This window comes from Henckelia pumila, chromosome 1, assembly GCF_033568475.1.
Source record: "Henckelia pumila isolate YLH828 chromosome 1, ASM3356847v2, whole genome shotgun sequence".
Taxonomy (NCBI): Eukaryota; Viridiplantae; Streptophyta; class Magnoliopsida; order Lamiales; family Gesneriaceae; genus Henckelia; species Henckelia pumila.
The window spans coordinates 152,784,699-152,800,358 of record NC_133120.1 but is presented as its reverse complement, the minus strand read 5'-3'; the positions used below and the strand labels follow the sequence as shown (position 1 = coordinate 152,800,358).

Below are 15,660 nucleotides of genomic sequence, written 5' to 3'. Positions count from 1 at the left end.
TCTATGATTTGTCATTGAGTTTCAATTTCTACTTGGAGTGGAGTAACAAGTTAGCACATGTATAACAATGCATATAACAATATCTATTTACATGCACATACTATGCTATCGCAACAATTTATTTACATTTTGCCATCACTATCTAGATGCATGGCACCTGCTAATTCACTATCATCCCTCGGTAATGGACAAGTGATGATCAAACTAACTCTAATTTAATGGATTTTCAGAAAGTCAAATTAAATTTTTTGAACCATAAACTAACCGACTGGTGGTTTGCAGACTTGCTCGTATTTTAACCACCACAGGCTTCACAAAACAAGCATCTTCACTGCAAAATAAAAGCCCCAAAACTTAGTTGCAATGGTATAAATCTAATGAAACATACTTGGTACAGACAAATTGGTGGGAATGGGATTGTAAAGGAGAGAGAAGAAGATATATGTATATATGTCTGTCCATAATAAATTTTGTGTGTTATTTTACCTCAAATATTTATTTCATATCATTTAAATTTTAATATGTTATATTACCAAAATTTTATGTGTATCGGTATAATTTTTTTTGTTATTTTATATTTTATTTGTATATAATAAAAAATATTTTATTATATGTTGTAAAAAGTATGGCAATTTCTTAAAATATTAAATTTTTATTTGATTTTTAAAATAAAATGTAATGTAGAAATATTTTATATTTAGATTTTTCGTAGATAATCATGATTTCATAATTTAATAAAAGTATATGTAAGGATAAATTAGTCTAACAATTGATTAATTATATGAGGTGTAAATAACACTCCCCATAATAATTTAATGATTGTAATAAACTTTGACAATAATTATATAAAATAAGTAACACAGCTATATCAACTGACAATGATGGAAACGATCAAATTACCGAATAATATTTATAATAACATATTTAATATAATAATGAATTGTTTTAACAATAAAATATAAATATAAATTTTCTGGTTATAATAACAATTATATCACAATAAGATATTAAAAAAATATTTTTTGTGTTAATAAAATAATAAATACTGTGGAGCATTCATTAACAATGTTTTTTTTACAGTTTTAATACATTCATTTTCATTAAATAAATTAGGAATAATAATAATAATAATAATAATAATAATAATAATAATAATAATAATAATAATAATTTAATGATTGTAATAATAATTTTGACAATAATTATATAAAATAAGTACTCATCAACAATAATATATTCGATAATTAATTTTTTGAACAACTTGTTTATAAATAATAATAATAATAATAATAATAATAATAATAATAATAATTAATAATGGAGTCTACTTATTGTGACAGACCTACTTCCAGATAATCTGTAGGTATTTCATGTCCAAGATTTTGATTTGTGAGAAAATATTAATTCTTGATAATGACTATGAAAATTGTGATCCACATGTATGTATTCAGATTCCCAACTCGTGTTTTGAGACCGTGAAGACGATGAAACATCTGGATTGATATTTACAAAATGTGAACAAATACATGGTAACAAAATGAAATTTACCAAATGAAGAGCCTAACGTGGTAATTGCTTCATTGAAAACGAAGCTGGAAATTATTTTGTCAATACATTGATCTAATCTACACTATTAAGAAAATTTTTAAATGACAGAAAAAAAAGTGAAAGAATGGAGAAGAAATGGTAGAAAACGATAGAAAAAAAAAAGAAATAATTGAGGATATATATCATGCTAATTAACCACGGTTTTATAAAAACCGTGGTTAAATAACCACGGTTTTCTAAAATCGTGGTTATTTAACCACGGTTTTGTAAAATCGTGGCTAATTTTTAGCCACGATTTAAATAAAACCGTAATTATTCAACCACAGTTAAAAACTCTGTGGTTAAATGTAGCTACGATTTAAAAAAATCGTGGTTAAATAGCCACGGTTAAATAAAACCGTGGTTATTTAGCAACGGTTTTTTAAAACCGTGGTTAAAATTAACCACGGTTTTAAAAAACGGTTGCTAAATAACCACGATTTTAGTTAACCGCGGCCAATTTAGCCACGGTTTTTTCAAACCGTGGTTATGTAGCAATGGTTTTTTAATACCGTGGTTAAATTAACCACAGTTTTAAAAACCGTTGTTAATTTAACCACGGTTTTAAAAAACTGTTGCTAAATAACCACGGTTTTATTTAACCGTGATAATTTAACCACGGTTTTAATAAAACCGTGGCTAAATTGGCCATAGGCAATTTTTTTGTAGTGATATAAAGGGAAAACAACCACTAGATATATACAGGCTCATGATAAACATGAGTACATGCAAATACTCAATCATACAATCAACAAAAAAAAACAAGCCATCATGAGGTGTACACTCTTTGAAGCTGTGAGGATTACGAATCAACGTACAGGATTTGAATAGAGCAATAACATTTGCATGAAACAGACACTAAATTAAAGCAAGCATGATAAGAAATAAATAAAAAAAAACATGCATAATAAATAAGTTATATAAATATATATTCATCTCTCCCAATCCATGCATAAGCAACCGAGCTGTATATAATGCATTGACGGATCAAAAACACTAAAATTCTGATGTCTGATTTTTTACTCGTAACTTTTGCGTTTTCCACGCATACCCATACATGTTATACGAACAACATACTGGGCAAGCTGGTAGCTAGTACCAATATATAAATATATATATATATATATATATATATATATAGAATTTTTCAGCTGCCCAACCAATGATGTCCAACTCGTCCCCGACCACTAAAACTCGGTACCGTGTTTTAGTTATGCGAAAAATAAAATAAAAAAACTAAAATCCGATACCGGGTTTTAGTGGTCGTGGACGAGGTAGGGAAATATTGTTGGGCAGCTGAAAAGTCTTCATATATATATATATATATATATATAAATGGGGAAAAAAAACCAAAATTTATAAAATAATGAAGGTAATACATTATAAGGTATTCAATTGAATTACGAGATTGTTTTATATTCTTGGTTTAGATTGATCAAACTTTAACGAGGGAAATAAAATTTTCTTGCAAAGAGTAGTTTTGTTTGACCAAAAAAAAAAAAAGTGTTTATGCAATAAGCAAGCTTATCAACTGGAATATATGAAGTTGTTACTCAATAATATCGTATAGCTAAAAAGCATGCATTATATATATAATTATAAATATTGATGAAAGTGCAAACACGACGTTATATATTTGTCACTGCTGCTGCAGCTAGCCTCATTTGCTCATGAAACCTTGCTATAAACTCCTCGGCTTTGAAATCAATTCCTTGATCATCTTCTTCGGACTCGAAATCAAATCTGACACAGGAGATATTGGGCAACTTGAAGGGGAAGGAAGAAGCGGGGCGATGCATTTTGATGTAGATCATGGGAGATTCAGGGAAGGAGAACTGACGATCACCGTAATTCAGTGCTCCTCTTTGATGATGATCAGAGTGATGATGATGAAGTACTTTATTAATTGCGGTGATTCTTTGGTAGAAGATGGTTAAAGCTATGGCCAGTTTGTCCCTGAACACGCCTCCTTTTCGTGCCCATAACAAACCAAATCTGTGGGCAACCAACAAGCTCTTTTTCAGCTTTTTGGAATGCTTCCGTTGAATGTGCATCATATATATGTGAAAAAAAATTAATTAAGAAGATTGCAAATTTCAGTGCATGTAGGGATATAAGAGAGTACGTATATATATATATTTATAGATATCGATCATTTGCTACGCGTGACGTTGTTGTAATTGTGTGTGACTCCAAATTAAATAGCTGTACATGTTGCTATGTGCGTACGCGGAGGCTGTGTGTCTGTTTACCAAACTACCCCTCCCCTGCATGCCCACAACAATATTAATCAAATCAATTCATTTTCACACACACATATATATATATATATTCCCACCATTAATACTACTCTTCATAGAGAAATCACACTCGCTCTTACAATATAATTAATGTTGTTGTAATAATAATAATATATATATATTAATGTAAAGAACCAATTATTAAATTAGTTCACCTTGCATGCTGATTTTTTTAGAAGGGCATTTGGGACATTACAGTAGCTAGATGGATGAATTGTAAGAGAAGAAGGCAGCTAAGACGTATTTTCTTGCATTGGTACGTGCCTTGGACATTTCCATCCATCTCTATACATATCTTTCAAACATCCTAATTTACTACTATATATTTACTTGTCCATACCAACCAATTCTACACACACACACACACACACACACACACACACACAATATTTTTTTCAGAAAAAAAATAATAATAATAATAATAATACGTTATATATGCATGATATATATTTATATACCAAGTGGGCTCTAGCTAGGCTAAACAACTGTATCTTGTAACGTTGCTGATATTATTATTATTATATATAATACTTCACGGGGAATTTGGCAGAAAATAAGGTACAATTTCCGGGAACAATCAAACAATAATTAAGAAATATCCAACAAATTCGTTCTGGAGCAATGAACGAGCTAGCTAGGTCGCTTCACCTTTCCAATTATGAAATTTAAGAATAGAAAAAAGTACACAAATTTGTATAAGACAATCTCATGAGTCAATTTAATTTATAAGACTTGTATGAGTTCAACTCAATTAATGAAAAAAATATATAATATTTTTTATGTCGACATCAGCAATGTTACGTTACTTTTAACTACAAATATAACTAGATGGATCCAATTTCATGAATATATATTATTTTTTATGTAAAAAATGTTACTTTTCATTATAAATATAGATTCGTGTGACCGACTCATAAGATACTTGAATTAGAATTTTTAGGATAATTTTGTGTTATTATAAGACACATTTTTTTTTACTTATCTTAAAGAAAAAGATTAAAACAAGTGCAAAACTGAAAACTACAAACATTCCTCAAATGCGTTGAAGTATGCGATTAACTTTAGAACTTTACAGCAAATTCTTACAGAATTACTGAAAATTAAATTAAATATATATAGATCATGCCACAGGAAACCTGCAGCTAACTTTAATACCTTTGTCCAAGAAAATTAAATATCGACAAATCATGATGAGTTGACATTTAACATTTTGGTCATTGTTTAGCAAGCTAAGCAATCGATTATTATTATTATTATTATTATTATTATTATTATTATTATTATTATTATTATTATTATTATTATTATTATTATTATTATTATTATTATTATTATTATTATTATTATTATTATATCACAAATATACGATTTAAATCAAATAGATGGATCCAAATCCAATGATTATTATTGGTTCAAATTTTTATTTTTTTTTAATGTAGCAGATAAAACATGATACTCATGATATTTAAACGACAAAGTAATACTCTATAATAGGCTGTGTTTGGTACAAGAGATCTTAGGTAGATTTGTATGTGAATTTTGGTGTAATCCATTGTTTGGTATATTTTTTTTACTAAAACAACATAATCTAGTCTAGAAAGGACAAGGTTATATTCTCCTAGGTTAAATAAACTCTTCCACCATCCTAGTATTTCTCATTCTTGGCTTTATCCTACCCATTAATTCCATTAATATCCTTTTCCTCCAACCTAAAAATCACCCATTTAAAGGGTATTTTTAGAAAAAAAAAATTAAAAAATTACTTAATCTTATTCTTAAAAATTAAACCAAACACAATACTATTTTCAACACAAATTACAAATCTTTATTTATCACATATCAACGGAACCAAAAAGAAAATTAACAACTATTTATCGTCAACAATTGTTTAAATTCGGTCACATATTGTGAACTTCATAAAATGTGAAAGAGGCATAAAAATAACGGTAAATTGCTGAAAAATCCCCAATCCAAACGTGTTTTGCTCTGCACTCCCTAGCCACTTTTTTGTACCATATTTTTTGTTAATTTGTACCACATCTTATATGGTTTTGTACCACATGATGTATGATTTTGTACCACATTTTATGACCAGGGACCCCAAAGCAAAACATGTTTGCATTTGGGGATTTTTTAGCAAATTGCCCTAAAAATAATATATATATATATATATATATATATATATATATAAATTTTTTTTTTTTTAAAAAAAAGTGAAAGACGGTGCAAATTAATTAAGCTGGAAAGCAATTGATGGTATAATTTTTTTAAACAAAACCAGAGTCCATCGGGACCTTGACCCTGTCACTCAATCAGTACTGGCTCATTGTGCAACAGCTAGTGTTGTCTATCGAGCCAATTCTTGTTAAATGAATTAAAAAAAAAACTATAGTAATTGACATGTGGTAGGTAAAAACTCAATATAGTCCTTACTATTAAAAATCATATTATTATAATATTTACATTAATAATAATTATTACAAAAAAATCACGTCTTCAAAAAAACATAACATAGACTTCTAGGTATTTACGCTCTAATAAGTCTCTCGTCATTTTTTTTTTCATTTACGCTGCAAATTAAAAATTAATAATTTAACAAATATTTGAATGCGTCCACGTAGATTTAATAATCACAAATATTTCATATCCTAAAAATATACATAATATTATTACCTATTACACGTATAAAAACACGATAATATTTTATTTAAAAAAATGATCTTTTTAATTATATAAAAATATAAAAAAATATCTCTAACCAAATAGATAAATTATCATCACTAAAATTTATGATACTAGTATAAACTCCATGCCAAATACAAACGAGAGAGTGAAAAAAAAAAAAAAAAGGTTATTCATATAGAAATATCACTGTTTTCAAGTAAAAATTAGGGAAAATAAGTTTTTTAATCAATTAAATTGTTTAAATTTTGGTTTTAGTCCATTAACTTTTTTGATGTGGGTTTTGATACACTAAATTTTCATTTTCAGTGATTTTTTTGGTCCAACTGCATACGTGTCAACTTCTGATTGGGCCAAGATGATAACGTGGACCAATCAAAAGTTGACACGTACGCAGTTGGACCAAAAATCACTGAAAATGAAAAATTGGTGTATCAAAACCCACATCAAAAAATTTAATGGACCAAAATCCAAAATGAGTAAAGTTACTGGACCAAAAAAATATTTTCCCTAAAAATTAAAAGAAATAAATATAAAATTAAAATCGCGTACGTGAAATTAATAAAAAAAATATACTTTAATCTTATGTAAATAAAATAAAATCGATTATATAAATATAATACGATTCCAAACCCATTTAATTTATAAGAAGTAAAAATTACGAAAGTTATTTGTTATGTTTCACGTTTTTTAAAAACTATTTAAAATTATTAGTAATGTGGCAAGCGCAAATCTGCGATATCAATTTAAAAATATCTAGAAATTAACATGCGATATATATACTATAAGTTTCATTATTTATAAGTGGGAGTGCTAAGATATCCAATAATTAGATAGGAAATTGGAAAAATAAAGATTAAAAGAGGAATACACTTTATTATTTTTTTTTTGAAAAAAAATGAATATACTAATTATCTTGATTTAGTTTTCATATTAATATATAAAGAAGTTGATGAAAATTTTACAGAGGGCGCGGGCGCCACTAATCCCACGGGAAAGCGTTGAGAATTTGTCATGGAGTTGGAGGTTATTATCACGCACCGAGAACGAGACGTGTCACTGGCGTTGTTTCAAATTCACACAAATTATAAAACAATCAGCCTCGTAGTACAGTATAAACCAAATCAGTCTATTATCATAAATAAATTTCAAAACATCGTCTTTACAAATCGATAAATTAAAAATAACAAAACCAATGCGGAAGCATCTAAAAACTTAATGACAAAAATATTAATGCAAAAACCCCAATAATAAAAATAACGAAATTTAGTTTTAATATCTCTATCAACATCCCCAAAACATATCTTGTTCACGTTCCTCTAAATCATCATCTTCATCATCTGGAAGGGAAAAATAAGGGGTGAGTGTTTTGGAAAACACTCTGCAAGTGGGGGCCGATCGTTCATATCAAAATATATATACATATATATATATATATATATATTTATTTATTTCACAAATTCATGAATTAATTCAAATCATAAACATTCATATCATGTCTCAACATAACATAGCATAAACAACATAACATATTTGACATGATATAACATAATTTTTGACAAGACACTGAAATTTCCCTCACTATTCGTGGCTAACTGATCAGTCCCCTATATGTAATCTCTCTAAGGGGTGAGGTCATAGAACGATTATTATACCCACCGTATCAGGGCCATAACATAACATGGTTCGGAAATTCCCTTTCCACTCCTAATTCGAGTCATAACAGTGTCAAAATATATTTTCAGCAAAACATCATCATGAACAATATTAAATAACAAAATTCCAACGATTAACATGAGCGATCGAATTTTTAAAACATACATATGAATATTTTAAAACATAAGCCCACTTACCGTTATAATTTGCGAGATCAAATACTGTAATATATGCGAAGCTTTGGTCGAAAACTTCAACAGCAAAACTTGAAATTTCCGATTTGCTTCTTCAGGAATTGGCAGGCTATTGGAACAAATTTTTAACAATAAATCCTTCCAATTTCCTAGTCAAAACTCACGTGTGAGTGGAGTAAAAAGAATTTGTCCACATCTTTGCACCAAACACAACCATTAGTTTTCACGAAACTTTTGAGAGTTTGGTGACTCACCTTGAATCGAGATTGGCCAAATTTGATCGGACAAAACTTGAGCAGTTTCCTTCTCCTAAAACCTTAGTCTTACCCTTCGAAAACAAGGAGAGAATCAGTAAAAGTATTGAGCCACCCTCTTCGAAACTAGGCAGAGAAGAGAATCACCTTACCGACTCGAGTCGTTCCAAAAGTGTATCAACTTTCGGCAGCTGCAGCACCTTGAAAAATCTGCGGCTATGACGTTCGAAAATCCAGCAGCTACGGTGTTCGACTTCGAGCAGTCTCGATGTGAAATTGTTCAGCAGCTATGGCTCGAGTACTTCCAGTCGAGGGTAAAAATTTGAGAGATTGAGGGAGGATTTTCTGGATGTGCAATGCCGAGAGAATAGAGCTGAATGGAGGCGGTTGCTCTCTCTTAAAATGGGCAAAATATCAGCCTTCGATCTTGAGTTTTGAGGAAAGAAAATCTGCTCCCATAAATATTGATTTAGATGCTGCCAATAAAAGGATTCGGGTCCAAGATTTCAGCTATTACCGAGTATTCACGAGAAGGTAAGATGCTTGTTTTCATGTGAAGAGTTATTCATTACTGATAAATAACTTGGGGGCCAAGTATCGGGTTTTACATCTCTCCCTCCTTCTGAGAAGTTTCGTCCTCGAAACTTGAGTTATCTCGTTCTTCAAATAAATAGGTATACTTCTCCTGCATCTTTTCTTTCAACTCCCAAGTAGCTTCTCTTTCAGTGTGATTTGACCATTGTACCTTGACGTAAGGGATGGTCCTTCACCTAAGGACTTGGTCCATGGTATCCACTATTCGTATAGGAACCTCCTCATATTTTAGCTCTTCATTCAAATTACCCTCAGTCACTAGTGGCTCAGCTTCCAAAATATGATTTGGGTTGGGAACATACTTTCTTAGCTGCGACACATGGAACACATTGTAAACTCTTGACATAGCAGGGGGTAAAGCTAGTCGACAAGCCAATGTTACCACTTTGTCGAGAATCTCAAATGGTCCCACATATCTCGGGTTCAATTTTCCAGCTCTGCAAAATCTCACAACTCCTTTCATAGGTGAAAGTTTGACGTAAGTCTTTTCGCCAACTTCAAATTCCAAAGGTCTCCTTTTTAAGTCCGCCCAACTTTTCTGGCGATCTTGTGCAGTTTTAAGTTTTTCCTTGATTATTGCAACCTTTCCCACTGTCTCCTGAATAATTTTGGGTCCGATAACAGCCTTCTCTCCGACTTCATCCCAATACAGAGGAGAACGACATTTTCTCCCATACAATGCTTCGTACGGAGCCATCCCGATGCTACTATGGTAGCTGTTGTTATAAGCGAATTCAATTAAAGGTAAATGCTCGCTCCAATTGCTGCTGAAATCTAGAGCACATGACCGCAACATATCTTTAAGGGTTTGGATTGTCCTCTCAGTTTTGCCATCAGTTTGAGGGTGATAAGCCGTACTGAGTGTGACTTTACTCCCCATAGCTTGCTGAAAGCTCTTCCAAAAGCGCGATACAAATATTGGATCTCTGTCAGACAAGATACTGACTGGAACCCCATGTAGCCGTACTATATTATCCATATATAGCGTAGCTAATTTGTCCAAACTACACTTCATGCGTACTGGTAGGAAATGTGCAGATTTTGTGAGTCTATCTACGATCACCCAAATACCATCATGCATCTGCTTTGATTCAGGGATTCCCACTAAAAAATCCATGGAAATGTGCTCCCATTTCCATTCCGGAATTTTTAATGGTTGGAGTAGCCCTCCAGGTCGCTGATGTTCTGCTTTAACCTGTTGTCATACTTGACACTTAGAGACGAATTTTGCGACATCCTTCTTCATTCCATTCCACCAAAAATTCCATTTTAGATCTCTATACATCTTTGTACTCCCCGGATGTACTGAAAACTTTGACTTGTGTGCTTCAGACATGACTTCATTCCGAAGATTATTGACGTCTGGTACCCATAAACGTCCTTTCATCCATAGGACTCCTTTATTATCCACTTGAAAGTTTGGTAATTTGCCCTCCTTGATTTGCTCCTTGAACTTAGCCAACGACGGATCTAGCTCTTGACTCAATTTGACTGTTTCTCGGAGATACGGTTGAGCCGTTAATGAAGCTAGAATCTTCTTTCTCATGTCCTTTCGACTCAAGGCGCCAGCCACTTTATTTGCCTTACTTGGATGGTAGCTTATGATTATATCGTAATCCTTTAAGAGTTCGATCCATCTTCTTTGTCTCATATTTTGCTCCTTTTGCGTGAATAAATACTTGAGACTTTGGTGGTTAGTGAAAATTTCACACTTGGCACCGTAGAGGTAATGTCTCCAAATTTTCAGTGCGAATACTACTGCTGCTAACTCAAGATCATGAGTGGAGTAGTTTTTCTCATGAGGTTTCAGCTTTTTAGATTCGTAGGAGATAACTCTCCCTTCTTGCATTATCACGCATCCCAAACCTTCATTTGATGCATCACTATAAATTGCAAAATATTTTCCTTCATAGGATAGAACTAATACGGGTGTAGATGCTAACCTTTCCTTCAAGGTCCCGAAAATCTTTTCACAGTCTTCATTCCAATCGAACTTTACGTTCTTTTGAGTGAGTTTCGTAAGAGGTATAGCTATTGAGGAAAATTCTTCAACAAATTTCCGATAATAGCCAGCTAACCCCAGGAAGCTTTGAATTTCAGTCACTGATTTGGGTCTGGGCCAGTCATTAATTGCTTCAACTTTCTTGGGATCCACCAAGACTCCGACTGCTGAGATAATGTGTCCCAAGAATTCCACGCTTCTTAACCAAAATTCACACTTCTTAAATTTGGCATAGAGTTTATTCTCCCTTAAGGTTTGCAGTGCAATACGGAGATGTTCTTCGTGATCCTCTTTAGTAGGTGAGTAAACGAGGATGTCATCAATAAAAACCACCACAAATTTGTCAAGAAATGGTTTGAACACCCGGTTCATGAGGTCCATAAATGCTGCAGGGGAATTTGTCAAGCCGAACGGCATTACTAAAAATTCGTAGTGCCCATATCTTGTTCGGAAAGCCGTCTTTGGAATATCTTCCGCCTTGACTCTCAACTGGTGATAGCCCGACCGCAGATCTAGTTTGGAGAAAATAGTAGCTCCTTTAAGTTGATCGAACAAGTCATCTATCCTTGGAAGAGTATACTATTCTTGATTGTGATCTTGTTGAGCTCTCTGTAATCTATACACAATCCCATGCTTCTATCCTTTTTCTTGACAAATAATACTGGGGCTCCCCACGGGGATGCACTCGGTCTAATTTGCTTCTTGTCCAGCAACTCTTGTAGTTGCTCTTTCAATTCCTTGAGTTCCGCTGGTGCCATTCGGTAAGGAGCTTTCGAAATCATAGCAGCACCAGGTTCTAGCTGAATTTCAAATTCAATCTCTTGGTCTGGAACCATTCCGGGTAGTTCCTCCGAAAAGACATCCGGAAATTCTCGTACAATCGGAAGGTCTTCTAGTTTGAGCTCTGGTTCCTCTTTTACCTCACTCACCATAGCCAGGTAAACTTCTTCGCGACCTTTTATCGCCTTCCATGCTTGGGAGACCGACAAGAGGGGTTTTTGCGTCTTGGTCTTGCCTTGGAATGTAATTTTTTCGAGGTTTGGGGTTCAAAGTTTAACATTCTTATCCCGACAGTTAACCACTGCATGATTTCTAGACAACCAATCCATCCCAAGGATGACATCAAATTCTACCATGTTGAGTTCAACCAAATCAGCATCAAAGATTTGTTCACAGACACACATCTTACATTTTCTATGTATCTTGAGTGTCTCAATTATCTTGTTAGAGGTTGCTACTCTCAGTGGTTCAGTTATATTCTCAGAGATAAGCCCTATCTTTTTAGTTAATCTCTTAGATATAAACGAATGAGTATCACCACAATCAAATAAAACATATGCAGGCTTAGTATTGATTAAAATGGTACCTGCCACGACTTCATTCGCATCATCTGCCTCTTCTTGTGTGATAGCAAACACACGGGCGTTGGGCTTCATCTCTTTTGGTTGGGCCTGTGTAGCACTACCATTCGGCCCGGTCCTTGGCTTCACAGGATCAGGACAATCAGACATTCGGTGTCCCAATTTTCCACAGTTAAAACAAACGCCAATCTTCCGACGACACTCCCCTTCGTGTCGGAAATTGCAGGTAGGACATGGTTTGATCATTGGTCGATTAGGTGCAGGGGCAGTTCCCTTGAACGATCCACCAGATTGGTTCGGGCGCTTGGGTGTTGGCCCGATAGCAGAAGATTGACCAGACAGAGGTCGTTTGTTCTTGAAGTCGTCTTCCCGGCGTTTGATATCCGATTCAGCTCGGATAGCTGCTCCCATCAAGTCTGCAAAGTTGGCAGGTTGAAAAACTGCTAATGCCGACTGGATTCGGCTATCCAACCCCTTTTTGAAACGGTGCAGCTTCAGTTCATCATCTCCCATAATGGTAAGGGCATAAGACCCGAGCTCATTGAACTTAGAAGTGTACTCCACCACTGTCATATCCGAAGTTTGTATGAGATTATCAAATTCGCTCAACTTCTGTATACGAACCTCAGCTGGGAAGTACTTCTTCAAAAACGCAGTACTGAATTGCTGCCATGTGACTGGTCCCGTAGCTAACATAGCAGGTGAAACAGGTTCCCACCATTTTCTTGCTTTGTCCTCCGGAAAAGGAATTGTCACCTCCACTTTAAGTGCTTCAGGGACTTCAAGTAACCGCAGTTGGTCCTCCATCTTCTTCATCCAATTTCGTCCCATCTCTGGGTCAGCAACTCTCTTAAACATTTCAGTTCGGTTCTTACGGAGCAATTCATAATGGAATTTGACTCCATTCTGAGCAGGTGGGGGAGGTGGCGGATTGCCATTGCCGTTGCCGTTACCGTTGCCATTTGCATTTCCCATCCCTTGGAGGGTCGTCGCCACTATTGCTGCGATAGCCGCAAGGTCTTCTTTGCTAAGACTGATTCCTGGAGGTGGATTCACATTATACCTACAATTGTTGTTGCGTGTTCTTGGGGGTTCTCCGGCCATTTCCTATAGTAAAGGAGTTCTAAGAGTTTGTTGAAACACGATACTTAAAGAAGAAAGAAAATAGCAGAATGAATCAATAAATAATCCCAAGAATAAAAGTTATTTTATTGATTCCCAAAATGTCATGAAGATAAATGAAGCAAAACAAACCAAGTCTCAAAACATCAAGTATCATGCCGAATAACATAAAAACAATGATGAATAAAAGGACTAAGCTAGATGAAAGCCTAATCTATGATTTATCCATCGCCCGAGGCTTCATCTTCTGCCGGAACATCTTCGGTGTCCTCATCTCCCGCAAGGGCTGTCATATGGAGCTGATCAATGTACTCAGGTGGGGCTAATTATGCGCCTCAAGGTTTTGCACAGTGTGTTGCAGCTCTTGCACTTGGTTTTGTAAACCTTGGATTTGAATTCCCGACTCTTGACGCCTCAGGGCCTCTTTGTGTGCCTCTTCAAGGAGTATGGCTTGGGGTTCATTTACGTTAGCTAGGGCAGATGCTAGTTCCTTCTTTGTTTCCTCGTGTTCCTTCTCCTCCTTATTGAGTTAATATGCAAACCTTTATACATCGGCTTCAAGGTGATTCCGATGCTCCTCCATGTCGTTCTTGTTAGCCTTTAGTGTCTTCATGTCTTTCATCATTTCTTCTTTCTCGTATTGCTCCACGTATAGCGAAGACCTCAATGATTCGATAACTAGTTCCTTGCTTCAAACAACGTTTTTGTGAGTCGTAACTTTGGTGCAAGCCATCTTCCTAGAATAAAAATTAAGGAATGGGTTCAAGTTAGAATTCAAATTGATGAAACTTCAGGCAGAATTGATATAGATCAAGATTTTTAGGCAAATTTTCCAAAAATGGAAATTTTTTAGATTTTTCTCAAGGATTGAACTACTGATCATAAGGAGTATGGGACAATCCCCGGAATCGAATTTCGAGTTTCCCACAAAAAGTTATAGGCAAAACAAACATTTTCAAAAATAGCAAAAACGCAAATTCGAGGGCTCAAACGGCCGAATTTGGGCTAAAAGCGTCACTGATCATACTTAGAATGTGTTTGACTCAGAGGGTCGTTTCGGGTCAGGATACGCTGGGCTTGGGTCAAAATTTGACAACGTCAAATTTTTCGATACGGAATCCCATCCGAATTTATGAACCTGGCGGCTCTGATACCACTTCAATGTCACGCCCCGAGACCGAGACGTGCCACCGGCATTGTTTCAAATTCACACAAATTATAAAACAACCAGCCTCGTAGTACAATATAAACCAAACCAGTCTATTATCATAAATAAATTCCAAAACATCGTCTTTACAAATCGATAAATTAAAAATAACAAAACCAATGCGGAAGCATCTAAAAACTTAATGACAAAAATATTAATGCAAAAATCCCAATAATAAAAATAACAAAATTTAGTCTTAATATCTCTATCACCATCTCCAAAACATATCTTGTTCACATTCCTCTAAATCATCATCTTCATCATCTGGAAGGGAAAAGTAAGGGGTGAGTGTTTTGGGAAACACTTAGCAAATGGGGGCCGATCGTTCATACCAAAATATATACATATATATTTATTTCACAAACTCATGAATTAACTCAAATCATAAACATTCATATCATGTCTCAACATAACATAGCATAAACAACATCATAACATATTTGACATAATATAACATAATTTTTGACAAGACACTGAAATTAACCTCATTATTCGTGGCTAACTGATCAGTCCCCTATATGTAATCCCTATAAGGGTTGAGGTCATAGAACGGTTATTATACCCACCGTATCAGGGCCATAACATAACATGGTTCGAAAATTCCCTTTCCACTCCTAATTCGAGTCATAACAGTGTCAAAACATATTTTCAGCAAAACATCATCATGAACAATATTAAATAACAAAATTCCAACGATGAAC

At 34.0% G+C, this 15,660-nt stretch overlaps 2 protein-coding genes across 2 annotated transcripts; both read right to left on the bottom strand.

Moving 5' to 3' along the window:
* Positions 1-3,215: 3,215 nt before the first annotated feature.
* On the bottom strand, positions 3,216-3,644 carry LOC140874232 (uncharacterized). Its single transcript, XM_073277515.1, has one exon. The coding sequence runs from the start codon at positions 3,642-3,644 to the stop codon at positions 3,216-3,218; it is 429 nt and encodes a 142-aa protein (XP_073133616.1).
* An 8,671-nt stretch (positions 3,645-12,315) lies between these two features.
* Positions 12,316-13,734, bottom strand: LOC140874231 (uncharacterized). Its single transcript, XM_073277513.1, has one exon. The coding sequence runs from the start codon at positions 13,732-13,734 to the stop codon at positions 12,316-12,318; it is 1,419 nt and encodes a 472-aa protein (XP_073133614.1).
* Positions 13,735-15,660: the final 1,926 nt, after the last annotated feature.